The sequence below is a fragment of the Mustela putorius genome, unplaced genomic scaffold (genome assembly GCF_011764305.1).
Source record: "Mustela putorius furo isolate JIRA1106 unplaced genomic scaffold, ASM1176430v1.1 tig00004007_pilon_pilon_pilon, whole genome shotgun sequence".
Classification (NCBI taxonomy): Eukaryota; Metazoa; Chordata; class Mammalia; order Carnivora; family Mustelidae; genus Mustela; species Mustela putorius.
The window spans coordinates 811,924-832,574 of record NW_025422145.1 but is presented as its reverse complement, the minus strand read 5'-3'; the positions used below and the strand labels follow the sequence as shown (position 1 = coordinate 832,574).

Here is a 20,651-nt window from a genome sequence, read left to right as displayed (position 1 = left end):
CCGGAGTCCAAGAGCTCAGGCTCATCTCCTCCATTCCTTCCTGCACTCAAGGAAGCTTGTCAGGATGGAGACAGTGGATCTCTGTTGTCTTCATCAGACCATCAACTCTTCCCTTCCTCCTGGCAATCAGGACCGGGTTTTCCTCTTAAAAACTGTCTTTTCCCCCTGACCACAGACAGTGGGGTTCAGATGGGATGGATTCCCTAGGTCCCCCCGCCCTGGCTTAAGGTCAGGGCTTCCAGCTTATGTGATCTAATCGATGCGTGTGAGAGCAGCCCTGAAACTTCTGTAATTGTTTCTCGGAGGGGCGCTCTCTCCCTTTGGAGGTAACCTAACTACTAGGATGAAATCCTGGAGCTACTGAGACCATCTTGCTGTGGGGTGGGAAGGACCAAAACCAACGAAGAAAAAAAAATATGAAGAGCTGGAGAAAGGCACACTGGTACCTCCTGCGATCCAAATCTATTTGATCACTAAATCATGTACACGGAGCATAGAAAATAAGCTCGGATAGCCACAGACCATGTTAACTCAAACTATTTGGTTCCTGAGTTTTGGACAGCGAGAGGCAACAGTTCAGAAAGGGAGAGATTCAGCTAAAAAATTTATTCCAATTTATTCAGATCTTGAGTGGAGATAGTGAGGACCTGGTTAGAGTTTCAATAACAAGGGAAACCCTTAATACTGAGGATATTCCATGAGCCCCTAGATCCAGCCATATCTGAAATTAAATAGCTTTTAACCTTTTCAGTTACATGTCTCAACAGATCTCTTTTCTGGCTGAAGTCAGTTTTATCAGGGTTCTGGTGGCTACAAATGTCACACACACACATACACACACACACTCACACAAACACATTTATTTCTCTCGTTCTCTCTCTCGTTCCCCCCATCCCAATTTCCATCCTTATTCTCCCAAAGCAGAGTCTAATTCTGAAGAAATGCCTACCTCTTCCCAAGGTTCTTCCACTACTTTGCTCTCTTTCACCTTCTTCTTTTTACTCCTCTTCAGAGCTGGCTCCTCAATACCTGGCTGCTCTACCTTTTTCTTGGACTTCATTTTCCTCTTTGCGGGGTACTTGGGGTTATGTCCTATTGGGATGTATTCTGGAGCCTCAAGTTTGACTGGCATCTTCGTTCCTTTCCTAGGGCTGCTCTCCACAGACTTGGAACACTCAAGGTGCTCTTCTACGGAGGTATCTCCCTTAAGGTGGATTTTCTTTTTCTTCTTCATCTTCACGTTGCATTCCCTGGGGCTGCCCTGTTTCCGTTTCTGCCCTGAGCCTGTCTGCTCCGCACCATCCTTCCCCACTGAGCAAGTGTACAGAGTATCCCCAAACTCACGGAAACAAGGGTCCTTGGCCGAGGCAGCTGCAGCCTCCCGGGCCTTCTTCTCCTTCTTGTGTTTTTTGGGCTTCTTGCCAACTCTGGTCACCTCCTCAACCTGTCTAGTGTCTGGGGAGGTCCTCCCTCTTGAGCTAGAAGGCATGGCCAGAGGTTTTAAGGACTTCCTCTTTTTTTTCTTCTCCCCACCTTGGAACGCAGATGAACCAAGAACCTGCTTCCTGGGGGTGGCCAACTTCTCTGTCCGTCCAGCACGTAACACGGTCTCGGGTTCTAGGTGCTCCTGGCAGAGGGTACTAAGGCCCTTCTTTTTCTTCTTTTTCTTCACCAGAGGCATCTCAGATGCCTGCCCTACCTCCACACTCTTCGAGGGGAATGTTGCTCTTGTGGGACAGATCTCAGTGAAGTAATTATCACTGTTTAAAACTGAGTACTGAGTCTCTGGTTCTTTGACTACCTTCTTTTTCTTCTTCTTTTTCTCTGGGACCCCAAGGCCCGGGTCTCCTTTGTGGGTTTTCGTGATCATTCCTGAAAAGAGAAATGGTACAAGTTATTTCCATACCAAACCACCCCATGTACAATTCGGCTAGTTAGTGCCAAGAGCCACAATTCTGAGTGGCTAACCTGAAATGTTAGATGGGAAAATGGGACTCATTCCTTGCGACAAAGGAAAATGTGATGAAAGAAGTAGAATGGAATTTAAATTCAGACAGCCCCAAGTTCAAATTCAAACTGCTCCCTCATTAACTTAAACCCCAGTCACACAACCTCTCTGAACATTAATGTTCCCATCTGGAAAATGGGGGGGGGGGGGGAAGGGATGGTAAATAGACCACTTCCCTCTCAAAGGGCAAGAATATACAATAACCCCTGGAAAGGGATTCTCTTTCTCACTGCCTTCCTTAAATCTCTGATCCTAGTCACCCATTAAACAAATTTACCCACTGCCTACCCTGTGCCGGCCATTGAAGATACAACTGCAATCAAATCAGAGATCAAATGCTCTCCTCAGGGGCTTACCTTTCACTGAATGAAGGGGACAGAAATCCTGAGGTCAACTCTACTTGCTAATTCCCACCAGAGGCAATAACTATGGCACAATTAACCCCTTACCTTAGTTCATTTAAGCAACTCTTTTCCTTTGTGTCTGGAAATTAATTCCCCCCACCTGCCCCCTGGGTGACTTTCCCTCCTACCTACCTTCCCGCGTGGCCAGTAATAAGAACGGTAACAAGATATGATGAAGGCAGCCCCAGCTAAGACTGACAAGACCTAGGTTCAAATGATTACTGACGCCCTTTGCTCCATAGCGTTGGTTTCTTTCGGCCTCAGGTTCCCCATCCATAAAGAGGTACTGAACCAGATCAAATGCTGCCAGGGATTGGGGAGGTGTTGGGGGCCACACCCTGCCTGCTTCACTATTTCTAAATTTTCAGATTACCAATATTTAGCAATTGAAGATGACACAGAGCAACCTAGAAAGCCCAGCTTTGGGGGGCGGGGGCGAATGTCATGTAGGCAACTGTGGGAAGGGGCTGATGCTCCAAGTCCATTTTATCTTCCAGCTGGGCCACTTCTCTCCAGTCACCACACACAAGCTCCTGCTGTTCCCTGGACTAGGTGACATGGAGACACCCAGGGAACCACAGGAGGTTTGGACAGTGGGAGGGAAAGGTCGGGAGTTTCTCCACCCTGAAGCTCTCTTTAGCCTCGATGCCCCCAGGGAGCCACACTGGGCTCACATGTGGCTAATGCCACACCATTAGCAGCTTCGAAGAGCCAGGCCAGGACTAAGCCACAGCTCAAGTTCATTTATAACTCAGGCCAGGAGCACCTGGGAAGTCAAGGACATACCCTCTCTATTCACTCTTGTCCTGTTTTGTGCTGTATTCCCAAAGCCTAGCTCTGCACCTGACACACAGCGGGTGTTCGACAAATACTCACTAAATGAATGAGTGCCAGAGATACAGAGAGGAACAAGATAAAACACCTGCTATCAGGAAACAGGTGTAGGCTGAGAAGAGGTGTGATAATGAAGATATGGTGATAAAAGCAAGGCTAGTGGTGAGGTCAGGGTAATGAAGTTCATCTAATCCGGCTTCCCAGTTGTCTGGAAAGTTTCTAGAACAGAGGTTTCCAGCTAAGGCAACTGCGGGATGGTGGTGTTAACCCCTTTAAAAAAAAAAGGAACTGAAGGCGGGCAGTTAGGGGCTGCAGGAGACAGGCTGGTTTGCAGATGCCTTGAGCTATGCAAGTGGACAGGAAGATATTCGGTGGACAGGTGGATATGTGGGTTCGAGGCTCGGGGGGTGACTGGGCTGACATGAAGTTTTTTTAAAAAAAAAAACACTCATAAATAAATATATGGATGGTAATTAAGCCTCGAAAAGAATGAGCCTAAGACCTCAGGGAAGCAGGAGGGCAGAGGAAAAGGGGCCTGCAAAGGAAGAAGGTGCAAACCTGGAGAGGGTGGAGAGAGACAGAGAAAGAGAGAGAGAGAGAGAATAATATGATCGCGCGAGCGCCCCGAGAGCGCCAAGAGTGTCTCGGGTGGAGGAGTGGTCAAGTGATCTGATTAGAACAAAGACCTTAAAGGGGGGCTGGAGTCATTGAATCCCTTTTCATGATCCCTGCACCTTCCTTCCTCTACAGCCCTGAAGATCTTGCTCGTCAACCCTGCGACCCCAGATAAATTCGCTCCAAGAGGAAAGACTCTTACAGTGTGTCTCCAACAAAAGCAAACACTTTCTCCAAAAAGCTCTTTTAAACCCTCGCGGTGGTCTCCCGAGGACCGGTGTGAAGACCCCATCTCAGACTTGCCGGGGCTCCGAGACTTGAATTTACTTATCCTGGGTCCTACAGCCAGCAAGGGGCAAAAAAGGACTCGAACGCAGCCTGCGCTCTGCACAGGGGAACACACACCCCGCGGCCGCCGCCGGTTCACGAGCAGGAAGCAAGGGAGCCAGGAGGCGAGAACGGTCCCTCACGGGCTCCGCCGCCCCACAGCTTCCGCACCAACACACAGGGAGGGATTACGCGGGATCCCGACCCGGCTTCAAGGCGGGAGAAATTCCAGGCCGGAGCGAGCGCACACGGGCGACTGGGGTGGGAGGGATTATGTGTGGATTTGGGGTACCGGTCCCCCACTTCTCCCTCAGTTCTCCGCGCAAGTCCCCAGACCCCACCTCTAGACCCCGCGCCGCCCCTCCAGTGCCGCTCCTCAGCACTCACCCGCACGCCAATCTTCCCCGCCTCCACGTGAAAGCCAGCTCGGCCGCGACCCGGAAGTTAATCTCCAGTCGCTGGCCCGCCTCCTTGAGTTCCGGCTCCTTCCGGGTCGTAGCCGAGCCCGGAGGGCGGTTGCCGTAGAAACCGCGGCCATGGCGGCACAGGGTCCGGCGAGTGGTCGCACCACCCAGCGCGAGGAGCCCGCCGGCTCCACAGAGTCGTCGGACACTGTGCGGACGTCAGTGCCCATCGTGTCCACCGTGTCCCCCGAGCCACCCTCTTCGCCAGGACAGGGCGTGGAGCCTCCGGGCAAGAACCTGTGGGAGCAGATCTGCGAGGGTAGGCAGCCCGGGCCGGCAGAGAGGGGCGGGACTCGCCAGGCGGGGGCCGCGTTCTCTGGGCGCCTGACGTGCGTGGCCCCCGTGGTAGCCGCGCGGCAGGCCCGCCAGGATCTCCATTTCACGGACGGGGAAACTGAGGCTCCGAGACTTTGGTGCGCGGTGTCGCACCGCTGGCTTCCACCTTGATCCGTACTCAAATTAAAGCCAGGGAAGCCAGGGGAAAGCGGAACAAAGGGGACCCAGTGCTGTGGACAGTGGCTCTCCAGCCCCACTTAATAAATAAGAAAGAACCTGTGGGACAGAGATGGGGAGCTTGGTTAAAGCGTAGGATCCCAGTTCCTGCCCACAGATCCCATAATCAGGTGCAGGGAATCTGCACTCTTAACGTGCATCCTAGGTAATTCTGATTAGTTAAGTCTGTAGCCCACAGGTTGAGTAAATATGGTCTCTACAGATTTGGGTTTTAATCCCTCTCCACTTCTGATCTTCCTTAAACTCCCCCAAATGAAGTTCAGCTCAACTTCTTTCGTGGCCCTACACTACTCTCGGTCATGAGGCCTTTCAGTACTTTTCACATACGTTGAGCAAGTTACTGCCCTTTCTGTAAAGTGAGCAAAATAATGACATCTGTTTTATGGTGTTAAGAGCATTGCACCTAAATAGTCACAGAAACTGCTTAGCAAACTGCCCGATTTCCAGCAAGAATTCAATAAGTGTGAGCTCTTAAAAAATAATATTGGGTGGTTTTTTTTCCTCCTCTAGATTGTAAGCTCCTCAAGGTCAAAAACTCAAGATTTTTCATTCTTGTGACTATTCTCTGTCAGCTATCCGAAACAGCATTTCCCAGAACTTTCAAATATGGTAGCCCTCTTGATTGATCATGTTGTACACCTGAAACTAATTTAATGTTAAATGTCAGTTATAGCTAAAAAAAAAAAAAATGTGGAAGCTACAAGGCACATATAGTTTTGAGCGCTTAAAATGTGGGTAGTGCATTTGGGACTCAAATTTTTTATTTTACTTAAGTTAACCAAATGTAAATAGCGACTGTGGTTAGTGGATACCATATCGGACAAACCAGGAAATGTTTGTTGAATGGGGAAAGAGTGAATGCACCAATATATGAAAGAAGTGGAAAATACAGAGGAGGAAGAGAATTGCGGACTCCGAGTTGATAGATAACTCTCAGCGGCCGTCTGTTTCACCTCCCATCCAATGCTTGAATTCCTTTTCCAGTTTCACATTATATTTAGAAAAATCAAAGTTCTCCCTGTAATTTCTACCCTTTGGTCCTAACCCCTTGGTGTCATGACCCAAGTTAATCACTCTACCTTAAAGAAACCACTCATATCTGAAGGTAGTCGTGAATGTCTTTTCCCCAGAATAGTGGAAGGAGTTTTGACTTCTCCAAGCCAAACAATTCTTTGTAACAGAGTTTATTACTGGTGTGTTGTCTAAGGGAAACTGCTTACCTACCTCACGGGGCTGATGTGAGGACCAGGTAAGATAATATTTGTGAAGGTGATTAGCACAGGGTCAGGCATTTAGAAAGAGCTCAATAAATGTTCATTGTTGTTAACAGTGAAACACGGTGTGCCTTGTGTTTTCAAGTCAGAAGATTATTTTGGTCAAATAGCCCTGTAGGGAGAAGCAAAGACAAAGACGTTTGACGCTCTCTGAAAAGCAAGTGAACTGCTACTCACAAAGTGATAGAGTTACATCACGAAGTTAATGGGGTCAGAGATGGTGAATTATATACTAAGGCTCTATCATGATTATTTTAAGCCAGATGAATTTCTTAACCGTTCTAACATGGAGTTGCCTATAACAAGCATATAATGGGTAAATTTCGTGCCTCACAACAAACATGAAAAGCAGGCTTTGTGGTAATCCTATGTTTGAGGTTAACTGTTACGTTCTATTAGTACATCTCCATTAAAAAACAACTCATCACGGCAAATAGACCTGTGAGAAACTCAATTTCAGGAAGAAGAAATATAGAATAGGTAAATATCTGACTTAACACTGTCCTACCTGGCTGATGCTCTGTGTGTGTGTGTGTGTGTGTACATGTGTGTGTTTATATAACTTGACAACTTTGTAATTTTTCTTTAATTTTAATTTTCGCTCTCAACTTTTCCAGTGATGACTACCTCTGAGCTTTGTATCCTCAAGGGCACTTGTAGCAGTATCAATAAAGTTCTTTCCTGCCAAGGCTTCTATTCTTGCTTGTGACATGATATTTAACTATGGTTTTAACGAAGACCGAGTCCAAGTATTGGGAGCTTACAGTCTCCTGTTTTGTTATGCTGTTATTACTCTCATCAGCATCCTCATTATTGCCATTGGTTCATTACTCCAAATACTCTGCAACCTCAACCCTTACAGCTGTTGTAAAATCAGGTTCCTTCATCCCACCTGCCAGATACCAGCATGGACCAGCTCTGAATCAATCCTTGTCACCTTAGAGCAGCAGCTGAGTACAGCTGGAGAAAAGTGACACCAGGGGGCTCTCACACTGCCTGTCAGTCAACATCCCTCAGTGGCTTCTTCCGTTGCCCGCATCTACTAGCCCCAAGTTTCTTTTTTTTTTTTTTTTTTTTTTTTTAATTTTTTTTTTTTATTTGACAGAGAGAAATCACAAGTAGATGGAGAGGCAGGCAGAGAGAGAGAGAGAGAGAGAGAGGGAAGCAGGCTCCCTGCTCAGCAGACAGCCCGATGTGGGACTCGATCCCAGGACCCTGAGATCATGACCTGAGCCGAAGGCAGTGGCTTAACCCACTGAGCCACCCAGGCGCCCCTAGCCCCAAGTTTCTAACCCCCTTCAGATGTTGGGTGGTATCACTTAGTAATTGTAGGAGACATTCATTGAGAAGAGTCAGGCATTTGGAGGCAGGGAGGGGATCCTTCAACTTCCTTATACCGATTAACGTATTTGCATCTGCACACATACCCTGCTACCAGCAGCTCAGCTGGCATCTGGGCTTTGGTACCATCCTCTTGGCATCCCAGGATCCTGCTCTGTCACCCCGTCTCCTATATATATAACTTTTTTACTGACTTTTCCTTCCAAACATCCTGTGGTCTGTCATCTTGAGAAAAACCTCTCCCTTAGCACGTAGTATCTTCTAGCTCTTGTTTATCCCTTTTCTTCTCTCAGCCAAGCTTCTGGAAAGAACACACTGCCCTTGTCATACCACTGTCACTCCTTTTATCAACCCAGCGCAGACTCGCTCCTACTTCCCTCATGGTTCCAGTGAAACTATTCTCATCTCTTCTGTCAGCCTATCTACCCATGCTGGGAACTGTTTTAAGTGCTAGGCTAGGAATGACTCCAGGCACTATTCTAGACACCCAGCAACTTTCATTCTCGAGTGTCACCATCATTCACTCAGCTACCCAGTCCAGAAATCCTCACTGGATTTCACCATTAAATCCTCATTGGATTCATCATAAGGTGAATCATTAAGATTCATCTTAACATGTTTCCCATTTGCTTTTCATGATCCCCACATTCTCCAATCCCTATAGATTCTACCTGCTTAACATTTGTAAGCCCCAACTCCCCACCCCCAGTTCTCATGGCTACTGCTGTAGATCAGGCCCTTACTACACCCTGTTTGGATTGCTGCTATAGCTTTTTTTTTTTTTTTAAGATTTTATTTATTTATTTGACAGAAATCACAAGTAGACGGAGAGGCAGGCAGAGAGAGAGAGAGAGGAAGCAGGCTCACCGCTGAGCAGAGAGCCCGACGCGGGACTCGATCTCAGGACCCCGAGATCATGACCCAAGCCGAAGGCAGCAGCTTAACCCACTGAGCCACCCAGGCGCCCCTGCTGCTATAGCTTTTTAATTGCGGAAGTCCTCTATCCAGACCCTCTTCCATAGTAACACCTCTAAAATTCAAATCTGACCACATCATGCCTTGACCTACGATGATTTTCATACCTTTCATGGTAAACAAACTCTTTAGCTTAAGATCTCAGCCCCTTAATGATCTGGATCCTGTCTTTTTTTTTTTTTTTTTAGGTTCATCACCTAGCATTTGCTCAAGTCATACTAATGGCAACATTTATTGAGCTGCTGTATGTGCCAGACACTGTGCTAGAAGCTTTTCCTCTCATTTAAACCTCACAGCAACTCAGGGCTTTGCCTGTTGTACAGGCAAAATTGAGGAAACCGAGGCAGAGAATTAAGGAAACTTAATAAATAACAAATGCAAATAAAAGCAAAATATCATTTAAATATATATAAGATTGGTAATACCCTGGAGAAACAATCTTACTATTAGGAGTATAAATTGTTATAAACTTCTTGGAGGAACATTTGTCAATTTGGTCAAAATTTTAAATTATTTTTTCCTTTAACAGAACAATTAAGAACACAACTAAGAATTACTCCTATAATAATATCTTCTTTCCAATCAATATATATATCACCATATATATATATATATATATATACATGGTGATGCTCCTGGCAGCATTGTTTGTAATAATGAAAAATTGGAAACAACCTAAGCACTCATGAAGTACACTGGTTAAATAATTGTGGCATATCATATATGTAGTGATCTTGAAAGATGGCCAAGATTCAACACCTAGAATGGTTCTTGGCACATAGGAGGCTCTCAGTAAGTGTGAACAAAAGAATAGATAAAAATCAAAAGTAACTTGCTATATTCTTCATTTTGGTCATTCATTCATTCCTTCATTCAGCAAGTGTTCTTTGGGAATATGATGGTGAGCATAAACAGACCCGGACAATTTCCCTCACTAAACACAGTCATTAATTTTTACAAACTTCAAATAAGGATAAAATTGATAGGGTTATGAAGAAAAAGGACTGTGCTATGAGTAGATGGATGATTTGACATGGTCTAGGAGATCTAACATAAATAAATGTATTTGTGTGTTACATGCATATGTTAGTAAATACGTTGAAATACAGTGGTTATGGGTTATAATGGGATTGGATGTGACTTACACTCTTTACACAAGACGTCTGTATTTTTGGAATTTCCTCATGATAGCGTGTATTGCTTTTGTCATCAAAGCTCTAAATATGTATATCCTAAGTCTGAATAAATAGTTTTCACACCATGTTTGTGTTTCTCAAAGTGTTTGGGAAAGAAGAGCGAGTTTACATGCTTGCTTGAGAGGAAAGCAAAGTGGTAGAGCTCAAGCTGTTATGGTGGATGGAAATCTAAGATGGCTCCAAGGATTCCCACTCCCTACTGCACACATCTCCAAGATATTCAATCAAACACAAATCTAGGCATTGCCATCAAGGGATTTTCCAGACATTATTGAAGTTTGTCATCAATTGACTTTAAGTTAGGAAGATCACCGTAAGTGGGCCTGGCCTAATCAGGTGAGCCTTAAGTCAAAGTCATTAAAGCAGAAGAGACTCCTGTTCGCCTTGAAGTAGCAAATAACCACATGTGGACTGTCCATGACAAGGACTGAGGGTGCCCTCTTGGAGCTGAGAGTCCCACCAACAAAAAGAAAATGGGAACTTCAAACCTATAGCCACAAGAAACCTAATCCTGCCAACAACCAATGATCTTAGAAGAGGACATACCCCTCAGATGAGATCACAGCCATGAACAGCCAACACCTTGATTTGAGCCTGATGAGATCCTGACCCATACTGGACTCCTGACCCACGGGAACTGTGAAATAATAAATTTGTGTTGTTTTATGTTGCAAAGTTTGTGGTGATTTTTTACATAGCATTAGAAAACTAATATAGCTGGTACTGGGCAAGATTGCTTGCAACCTACAGGCTGACTTACTGGTCCCCAGCCTGACACCTAGGAGTTAAGAAAAAAAAAAGTCAAGAGATGCTTCACTGACAAGGAACAAGGTAACAAAGAACTATGTGTCCAATACAATTTTATTCATTCCATTGATACCATCTTGCTCAGAAACTGTTTTTCCTCATTGCTGCAAAGTAACTATATTTGTCATTAAAACACTGACTTTGCCAGAAATATTCTTACCCCTCTTTTTTAGGGATGTAACTAATTTAGCCCCAAGCACTTCTGTCCCTCTCCAAGCAATAGTTCTTGTTACCCTCCAGAACTTGTATGGACTGTTCTTTGCATTAGGCTTTCCAACATGTTGACTGTGAGCAGCCTTGAAACCTGGCAACCTCACTGCACATTAGAATCACTTGGAAAACTTTAGGGGCATGAGGGTGGCTCAGTGGGTTAAGCCTCTGCCTTCAGCTCAGGTCGTAATCACAGGGTCCTGGGATTGAGCCCTGCATCAGGCTCTCTGATCAGCAGGGAGCCTGCTTCCCCCCACCTCCCCCGCCTGCCTCTCTGCCTACTTGTAATCTCTCTGTCAAATAAATAAATTTTTAAAAATCTAAAAGAAAAAAAAAAAAAAGAATCAGCTGGAAAACTTTAAAAATACTGATTCCCAGGCCTTCACCCTAGATCCATTGAATCAGAGTGTTCAGGCCCAACTCCAGAAAGTTATTTTCAAAAAGTTCCCCAGTGATTCTTTTTTTTTTTTTTTTTAAGATTTTATTTATTTATTTGACAAACAGAGACCACGAGTAGGCAGAGAGGCAGAGAGAGAGGGGGAAGTAGGCTCCCCGCTGAGCAGAGAGCCTGATGCGGGGCTCAATCCCAGGACCCTGAGATCATGACCTGAGCCGAAGGCAGAGGCTTAACCCACTGAGCCACCCACGCACCCCTTCCCCAGTGATTCTTATGTGCAGCCAGGATAGGAAGCTACTGGAGTTTAAAGCAGAACTACTCTCACTTGTGCATACAAGTCACCTGGAATCTTCTTAAAATGAAGGCTCAGATTCAGCAGGTCAGGGGTGGATTTGAGGTGTTGCGTTTCTAACTCCCCAGAGATGCTGATGCTGTTGGTTCTTGGGCACACTTTGAGTAGTGGGGTCTTTATGGGATTGCTCTTCCAGATGCATACCCCAATCAGGCCATCCTGCCTTCATGCTCATCCTCATGGCTGCAAGACACAGCTCATCTCTCTGTTGCTTTTCCGGTGCCCTCCCCCCATGTGCTCCTCTTTATCCTTTCCTCCCCTCCTCTCTACGTAGCTATTGGTGTCTTCCCTTGGCCTCTGTCCCATCCTCTTCCTCCTTTTATTCCATGTAGTTATCATAATTTGGGAGCAAAATCTAAAGTTGTACCTTCTCAGCAAAAGAGGCTCAAATTCTTACATAAAGCCTTGAGTCTGGCATACAAGGGAACAATCATCTCAGAAAATAACTTTCTGGAGTTGGGCCCGAACACTCTGATTCAATGGATCTAGGGTGAAGGCCTGGGAATCAGTATTTTTAAAGTTTTCCAGCTGATTCTTTTAAATAAGGTGGTTCACAGTAGTTATTAACCTATAGTAGCCAGTTGTTTTCATTTCAATAAAACATCAACCAAATTAAGATTTAAGAATGTTTTCTTCAGAGGAAAGGAAATTGTATTACAAACTGCAATGAAGTGTGGAATTAAGGATTTTTTTTTTTCCCCTGCTCCCTTTAGAGTATGAAGCTGAGCTGCCTCCCTTTCCAGAGGGATGTAAAGTCAAACAAGAAGCTATGATTTCTGTGAGTATCATCCAGGCCCCAACCTAAACGAAAGGCTCTTATGCGACAATCGTGCTGATGTCATGAGTTAAGGAGGTGGGAAAGGGAAGGCACCGGAATTAGAACCAGAAATTGGGGCCAGTCCTAGCTCTACTACTACTAATGGTGTCACTTAGAGGGCATCATATAACCCTTCTGACCCTCAGTTTCCACCTCTGGTAAATGGAGCAGATAATCCTTGACTAACTCACAGGACCTCTCTGGGGCTCAGATGAGATCCTGGATGAGAAAGTTCTTTCTGAAGGAGCCAACACATGCCCATGTTGGGCATACTTGGGGAGAGAGCACATTTCTCTATGCATACCAGTGTGGGCAAGATGAAAAAAACCTTTCTAAGAGGGCCAAGGAAGGGGGGCCCTCAGACCGTATACTTGAAGTAAAATAAGGGCTTAATGGAGTTTAAAAAAGCAAGGCTCTGAGAGATTCAGGGAATTGAACAGAGTCACAGAGCTAGGACCCAGACCTAAGTCTCTAGAATTCCAGTAGGTTATTGCAGCCACCACTACTAGAGATTCTAAGAATTTCTTGCCTGTGATTGTTCTTTTTTCGTAGCATCCTGTTCTTGCTCTGTGGATGTAATGCTTTCTCCAATGTCTCTGCAGATACCAATTACAGTTCCCTTCCCTGAATTGTGTTTTTTCTGGAGTCCGTTTTTCTTGGTAAATCTTGATATCTGTCCTTTATGCTGCTGATGTTTTTGTGTAGAGAACTTTTGTTACTTTTTCAAAATTTAAAATGGGGATCTGAGTGGATTTTTCTGTGTAGCTGGTATGATTTTCTTCTGCAGTCATCCATGTGCATTTGTCTTCTGGATGAGTCTCTTCTATGAATAGAAACATTGACTAGGAGCTGGTGGGGAGTGATTGTCTAATGAAGACTTTTCTTCAGGGTTGCAGGCAGAGAGCCTCCAAATCAATGGAGAGCTTTTTTTTTTTTTTTTTTCCTCCTCTCCTTTCATCTATCAGCTTGGCCAATCCTAGGAGTCATTGGAAATCACTAGAGTCACTGGCAAGGAGAGAGAACTGGATATAAAACAGGGTGGGAGTGGAGCTTTATGTATATTGAAAGGAGCAGAAGCAGGAGGAGGGGAAATGCAGACAGCAGGCCAGTGGAGCCCCAGCTGGATTTTCACTTAACCCCTCCTGTTTATCATTCTTTTTCTCATTCCCATCCTCTGAGGGGATTAAAGCCTTCTGGAATTTTGTTGGGAAGAGGGACTCCCATCCACTGGCACCGTTTCCTCTTATGGATCCTGGGTTACCCTTTCCTCTCTTCCTTGACCACAGGCTTCATCTCTTACTTTTGGAAATGTTTGCAAATCTTGCATCCAATAACGGTTCTCCTGTTCTTTTTCTCTATTAGGGCTTTATTCCTTGATTGTCATTTCTAGGTGTCCCAGAAGGGAAGAGGGCACAAAGATTTGTACTCATTGTGCCCCTTGAACCTGAAGTTAAAACAGAATTTTATCCTTTGTTAGGTTACACAGGAAAATACAGTTATTTAAACTATTTATATGACTTGATTCGACCCCCCACCCCCCCGCCATCAGGTTTCACCATTAGAGGAAACGGTTCTCCATGGCTTCAATACAGAGCACGTTTATTCAGCTCCTCATTTGACCATGGACTCGCATGTACTCTGTCCTCAAGTCAAGTTGGAAACAGTTGATCCAAAAACCTGTAAGTAAGGGAGATTTATAATGTGGGACTTGTAATATTGCAAAACTACAGGGTGGGAATGGGGTGGACAGACCTCAGGGAGACCACAAAAATATGAAAGAATATCTTCTTATTTTAAGTTTAATTTTATCTTTTGTTTTTTTTTTAATACGTATCAGAATTTTCTTATATTAAAAAAAAATTTTTTTTTAAGTAGGTTCCATGCCCAACAAGGGGTTTTAACTCGTGACCCTGAGATCAAGAGTCACATACTCTACTGATTGAGCCAGCCAGGCGCCCCTTAATTTTTATTTCTAAGAGAAGTAACTTTATCCTACTGGTTTATCTTTAAGGATGAAATATAAGAAAGATGATAAATAACAGCAAGCATACCTTGATTCTTCATTCAAATCAAAGTGGGGAATCTAAAAGGTGGATGAAAGTATCACGCTGCCCTGTCTTGTGGGTTGAAGTCAGAGGTGTAGACTTTCTCCATCTTCTCCCTGGGGCCAGTTCCTCAGGCCCTCCCTGGGGCCAGACCTCTCCTACCATTTTGTTCTGTTCTCTCTGCTAGTGAGCGTTGGGCCTTGGCAACCACCACCACCATTATTGTGGACATAATGCCCCATCCATTGTACCCCCAACCTGTTTCTCTCCTCCTTGGTGCTACCACACTTCCCTTGCTTATTGTCCCCTCCAGCCACGCTGGCCTCCTTGCTGTGCCTCTGGCCCCAGCCCCGTGCAGGACCCGGTCCACATCCTCGCCAGTCCACAGAGGCTCAGAAAGATATTTTCAGTTTCTTGAATAACACAGCCCAACTCAGCAGTCTGAAGTAAAATGCAACATTTAAGGTCCTGTTACTTCACGGACAGTATCTTCTTTTGGTTCAGAAACAAACATTTCTCCCAGATTCATCTGGGCCATTTGGGATTTTTAGTAGGATTTTTTGTTTGTTTGTTTGGTTTAGGTTCCCCCAAGGAATATCTGGAAACATTCATCTTTCCAGTTCTGCTTCCCGGAATGGCTAGCCTGCTTCACCAAGCAAAGAAAGAAAAATGTTTTGAGGTCAGTTGCTCTGTGGGGTTTCTTTATTTCTAAATGCTTAGTAATTCATTTTTATCAGATGGGACCTCATTATCTCAGGACCATCAAGTGGTCATTCTCAAAACAATCCCTTTGGGAAGGAGAGCTGTGTTTCGGTCACTCACTCAAAAGCAGCCGTGACATCTAGTTGTGCACACACGTGCACCGCCATCTGTCTGGCCACTTGGCCCCGGAGAGGTTTTCCGCCTTCTTGGCCTCCCTGTCTGCCCTTCTCCTGGGCAACTGGCATCTACCAGGTTTATTGGTTCCCACTGACTGTGTATGACGGTGAAAGCTCGCCTTCTATTTTATCTGATTCTGGATTGATCTTCCCACCTCTGGCCTCTCCATACTCCACTTCATGCTCAGTATCATGCGTGTAGCTTGTTTCAGGAGAGCCTGACCCACTGTCGATGCTCGCTAAGCATTACTCGTGGTCACACTGCAGCCAGCTTTCTGTGTGAACAGAGTTCGAATCCTGGAGCACCCTCCCGTAAATACCCCTGTGGGAGCACCCTCTTTTCTACGGTTGACAGGATACTTGAGGGTGCGTGTGTTCCATGCACAGTTTTGAATACTAGAATTTTGGATGGCCTGCATGAAGAGAATAAAATAGCAACAATTTTTAATATTGACCAAGTGCTTGCTCTGTGCCTGGTGCTTTGCCTAAATGCTTTACCATTCACTATTTCATTCAGCCCTCCAACAGCCCTATGAGATTCCTTCTATTAGTGTCCCCTATATTTTACAGATGAGGAAACAGAAGAACAAAAAGATTTACAAAGGGGATCAAGATGAATTTGCGGAGTTTGGATTCAGATCCAAGTTATGATTCAAAATGATACTTAAAAAATCGGCAGTAACTGCAGTGCGAATCTCAGTCAGCTCGCCACATCCCAGGCCCTCAGCACTCACAGCTAATGGTATCAGCTCTCTGGTTCCCTTCAGCACAGTCTGTCTCTGAGAAGAACTGCCTGTCACCCTGATGGTGCTTTTATATACTAAGGAGACACCCATAGCTTAGATAATCCTAATTTCATCCCTCCTAAATGATGGAAGTTGGAAGCTATCCTCTAAATAGCTCCAGGAAATGCCGATTTTTTAAAACATAGGTTTACTTGCCATAGGTTATAAAATCTGAACTTATTATATTTCTTTTCATTTGCTCATTTGGCTTCTCCTGAGGGCTAAATGTCCATCCCCCATTCATAACTGACCTTCCCCCTCCGCTGTGTGCTGTTAACAGGTGCAAAGTGCAGCCGGGTGGAATGGTAGTGAGCCCAGGGACCAGACAGCAGAGCCCCTAGCCTGACCCTGCCATTGTCAGGAGCTTTGTCTCTCCGACTTCAGGTCCTGTTGCTAAATGAGGGAGACCAGACTATCCTACAGGTCACATTTCAGGGATCTTTTTTTTAAATCTTGTTGTTGGCCATAGTATATTCAGTGTTCCATGGCTTTTATGAGTTGAACAAAGGATGGCACACAATGATTAAACAATGACATGAGCACAGTGGAATAACTTGTGTTTGAATATGCATATAGAATATCCAGAGACAGAGTAAGTCACTCAAGTTCAATTCTGTTCAACAAGGGTTTATTAAATCCTACTGTGTACTGATGACTGGGCCAGACCCTAGGAAAGGACACAGAGAGGACCAGCTATGGCCTTGTCCTCAAGAAAACCACAAACAAGGGATGCCTAGTCGGTTAAGCATCTGCCTTCAGCTCAGCTCATGATCCAGGGGTCCTGGGATCAAGCCCTGCCATCAGGCTTTCTGCTCAGCAGGGAGCCTGCTTCCTCCTCTCTCTGCCTGCCTTTCTGCCTACTTGTGATCTCTGTCTGTCAAATAAATAAAATCTTTAAAAAAAAAAAAGAGCTGACATGGGGAAATGAGAGTGGATCCAGGAGCTGTGAATGCACATCTAGACCTTGGTGCAGCTATAGTCCACTGTGCAGACTTTGTTCTGATTTCTTCAACTGTTATTCTACTCATTTATACCCCTTCAGAGGACACAGAAATCAGCTGAAAGGGCAGTAATTAAGATTTTACATGGAGGGTTATATCTCTACTTTTTGCCCATGAATAATTCCGTAATGAGGGGGCTAGAAACAGTTTCCAGCCTCCAAGCAATGATAAAGTGCTTTTAAAGAATCAGAGAAATTTCTATTTGTATTAGAGATTAATGAGGCATCCTTGTGCCAACTCCTATTTCATCTTTGACGTCCTGCAGATGAGCTGCCGCGGGGACTGAATGAAACCAGTCTAAACATCAAATGCTGCAGGGTGTTTGAACGGAGCATTGAAGTTTAAATGTCGTAATGAGCGATCAGAAAATACAGGTTCTTAAAACCATTAGCTTGCAAAAATTGATAAACTTCCAAGGCAGCCAGACACACTGGAGTCCCAAATCCTGCTCAACTGCTTTCCTTGCAGTGGGACCCTAAGTGATCTGTGAGCCTCTTTCCTCCCGTATTAAAGGGAAGGCAGAAAGAAAAAGGGGGAGGGGGTGGCAGAAGTTCTCCGGTTACAGGAGGATGAGGGGAAGTGCTTAATGAGGTTCGCAGGCACCAAAGAAGGTTAGCCTTCCCTTGGGCTTTGCCCAGAAGCTCAGTGATTTGAATACTACAAATATGCAAGCTGGGTGGCTTACCATTAACTTCTTTTTATTTCCTGATTTAGGATTTCTTAATTAAATCTAATTCCTTCCTTTTTCACCCCCTGGTCACAGTAGTGTTTTGTGGGTTATTTTTGAAGGCTTGAAAGTTGCAGAAACATTTGTCAGACCCGAGCGGAGCTCCTCTTATCCAGATCTGCACAACAGATTTGCATTTTCTCAATTCAGCTGTTCCTCACATCCTGTCAGTGGGAATAGATGCTTAAACTGAATGATAACCAGCCTCCAGCCAAAATTACATAACTGGGGCATTCTTATCTGTCACCCACAACTGAACTCGCATCCAAATGACTCTTAAACAGCAGCATAATTCATTGTTTATTGGGGCCGCTCAAATTATATCTTGAAACAGCGTTTATATTAGGTCACTCAAGAAATAATTGCTGATTTGTATTTTGCCCTTAAAATGCTGACTTATAGTTAGGTTTCCTTGCTTTTGTTATTTTCTGTTTTGTTCTATGATGTAGCTCTAGCAGCGCCTGGGACATGGTAGGGAGGGACCCACTAAATATTTGTTGGATGAATGAATACAGTTCCTCAAAATTCACGGCCAATTTTTAAGATAGCAGTTAATTTATGGGAGCGCTTGTCAGTTTGTGCTAGCTGTTACACACAAGAGCTGATTTACTAACTATACCTGTGGTGTCTCGATTTACTGCCTCTGGAGGAAGATAGACTGTAGAGTGGCTTCCCTTAGAGCTAGAGCTGGGTGAGAAGCAGTCCTCTAAAAATTGAAGGGACCTCCTAGCAGATGGAGAGCCAGAGAGTTGAGCAAGAAGCTGGAATTGAAGAATAGTAGTTTCTGGGGCACCTGGGTGGCTCAGTGGGTTAAAGCCTCTGCCTTCGGCTCAGGTCATGATCTCTGGGTCCTGGGATTGAGCCCTGCGTCAGGCTCTTTCTGCTCAGCAGGGAGCCTGATTCCTCCCTCTCTCTCTGCCTGCCTCTCTGCCTACTTGTGATCTCTGTCTGTCAAATAAATAAAATCTTTATTTGTAAGGGCACTTTAGGGCCCTTACATTGTTCTAAATATTTGATCTGCTGAAACTCATTTCATCTTCCCAGCAACCCTCCACTGTGGGTGCTCTTACTTCAGTCTTCAGATGAGGAACCTGTACTGCCAAGGTTAACCAACAAGCTCTGGAGAACAGCTAGTAAGTGGCTATAGAGCCAAGATTCAAGCTGAGCAGTGCTCTGCTTCCTGAGTCTAGGAGTTTGACGTCAGACCACGCTGGTGGTTGGTCCAATGGCTTGCCGAAAGCATGGGCCACATTCTGATATGAAAGATGGGTCTGGAATCCATAGGAAAAAAGGAGTGAGAAGCAAGGCAGGCAGGTATGGGGCAATCACCCAGACCAGGCCTCATGGAGGCCTCATGGGGTAGAATCCTTCATTTAGATCGTCTCGTGAGGACTGTAACACTCCAAGGAAAACTGGAGGGAATAAAACGAGGGGCGGGGGGGTGGGTAGGGGTGGAGAATAATGAATGGCATCTCATTACTATGCCAAAGAGCACTTGGCCAGTTAGACAAAGACACACACACACACACACACACACACACACACACACGAAGCAATCTATGGTACATGGGCCAGTGCTTTAGAACCGGGCCTCTAGAATCAGGCGGGCTTTGCTTCCAACATGACTCTTCCAACCAGACAAGCTGTGTAAGCTTAATGCTTTTTATATTGATTTATTCATAATTCAGTTCCTTTATACACGTCATTTTCAATATTGCAAATTGAATTCTAGTGAAATTCATAAGATCCTAATCAAATGGTTTATTCATCATTAGATATTTTAATCTTTTCAATGCTCAGAATAAAATTCAGTTTATTTAACAAGCAGGTATTTCTCTAGTCCTTAATTTTTGGAGGTGATTACAATTGGGAGACTAAACCTTAAATGAATGATTGAATTATCTCAGCCTTAAGATTAAATGAAGACCCTGTGCCTTTCTTGAGTTGAATTTAACAAGTGAAAGAGATTTCTTTAATCCTTCCCCAGATAGTCGTTTTCAGCTACATATGAAAAAGTTACAGAAATCCTCTTGTACAACTCCTTGTGAGTTTTCCTAATGACCCAGTACAGCCAAATTCAGTCACCTATTCCCGGGACGGAAAGGAAGCCAGAACGGAGGGAGCAGAGCACGTGAATGAAGGTGTGCCTGGGTGGCTCACTTGGTTAAGTGTCTGCTTTTGGCTCAGGTCATGATCTCAGGTCCTGGGATTGAGCCCCGAGTCAGGCTCCCTGCTCACCAGCAATTCTGCTTCTCCCTCTCCTTCTGCCCACCCCTCATTATTTATTTATTTGATAGAGATCACAAGTAGGCAGAGAGGCAGGCAGAGAAAGAGGAAGGGAAGCAGGCTCCCCGCTGAGCAGAGAGCCTGACGCGGGGCTTGACCCCAGAACCCTGAGATCATGACCCTAGCCGAAGGCAGAGGCTTTAACTCACTGAGCCACCCAGGCGCCCCTAGATAACATTTTCAAACTCATCTGTTTAACTTTGCTCCCCCAACTAAGTGATTTTCTTTCTTTTTAATTTCCACTGACTTGCTGAGTAAATCACTCAGCTCCTTCTTTTTACCATGTGTTCTATCTTTAACTTGGGGTACTTTGGCACTGAAATCCTCTGGTACAACTCCTTGTGAGTTTTCCTAATGACCCAGTACGGCCAAATTCAGTCACCTATTCCGGGGAC

At 44.9% G+C, this 20,651-nt stretch overlaps 2 protein-coding genes across 7 annotated transcripts in view; one reads left to right on the top strand and one right to left on the bottom strand.

Annotated features, from left to right (window-relative positions):
- KNOP1 (lysine rich nucleolar protein 1) overlaps positions 1-4,678 on the bottom strand; it is a 51,540-nt gene extending 46,862 nt beyond the window's left edge. For all 5 annotated transcript variants that reach the window (XM_045072057.1, XM_045072053.1, XM_045072056.1 and 2 more), the window contains exons 1-2: positions 4,576-4,678; positions 950-1,872 (exon numbers count right to left, since the gene is read on the bottom strand). In XM_045072057.1, coding sequence (XP_044927992.1) covers positions 950-1,870 — 921 coding nt within the window. In that variant the 5' untranslated portion in view covers positions 1,871-1,872; positions 4,576-4,678. The remainder of the gene's footprint in view (positions 1-949; positions 1,873-4,575) is intronic.
- IQCK (IQ motif containing K) overlaps positions 4,666-20,651 on the top strand; it is a 120,230-nt gene continuing 104,244 nt past the window's right edge. For both annotated transcript variants that reach the window (XR_006604335.1, XM_004750279.3), the window contains exons 1-4: positions 4,666-4,911; positions 12,431-12,495; positions 14,084-14,213; positions 15,161-15,258. Coding sequence is in view for 1 of the 2 variants with exons in the window: in XM_004750279.3 (XP_004750336.1) it covers positions 4,725-4,911; positions 12,431-12,495; positions 14,084-14,213; positions 15,161-15,258 (480 nt within the window). In the remaining variant the exon portion in view is untranslated. The remainder of the gene's footprint in view (positions 4,912-12,430; positions 12,496-14,083; positions 14,214-15,160; positions 15,259-20,651) is intronic.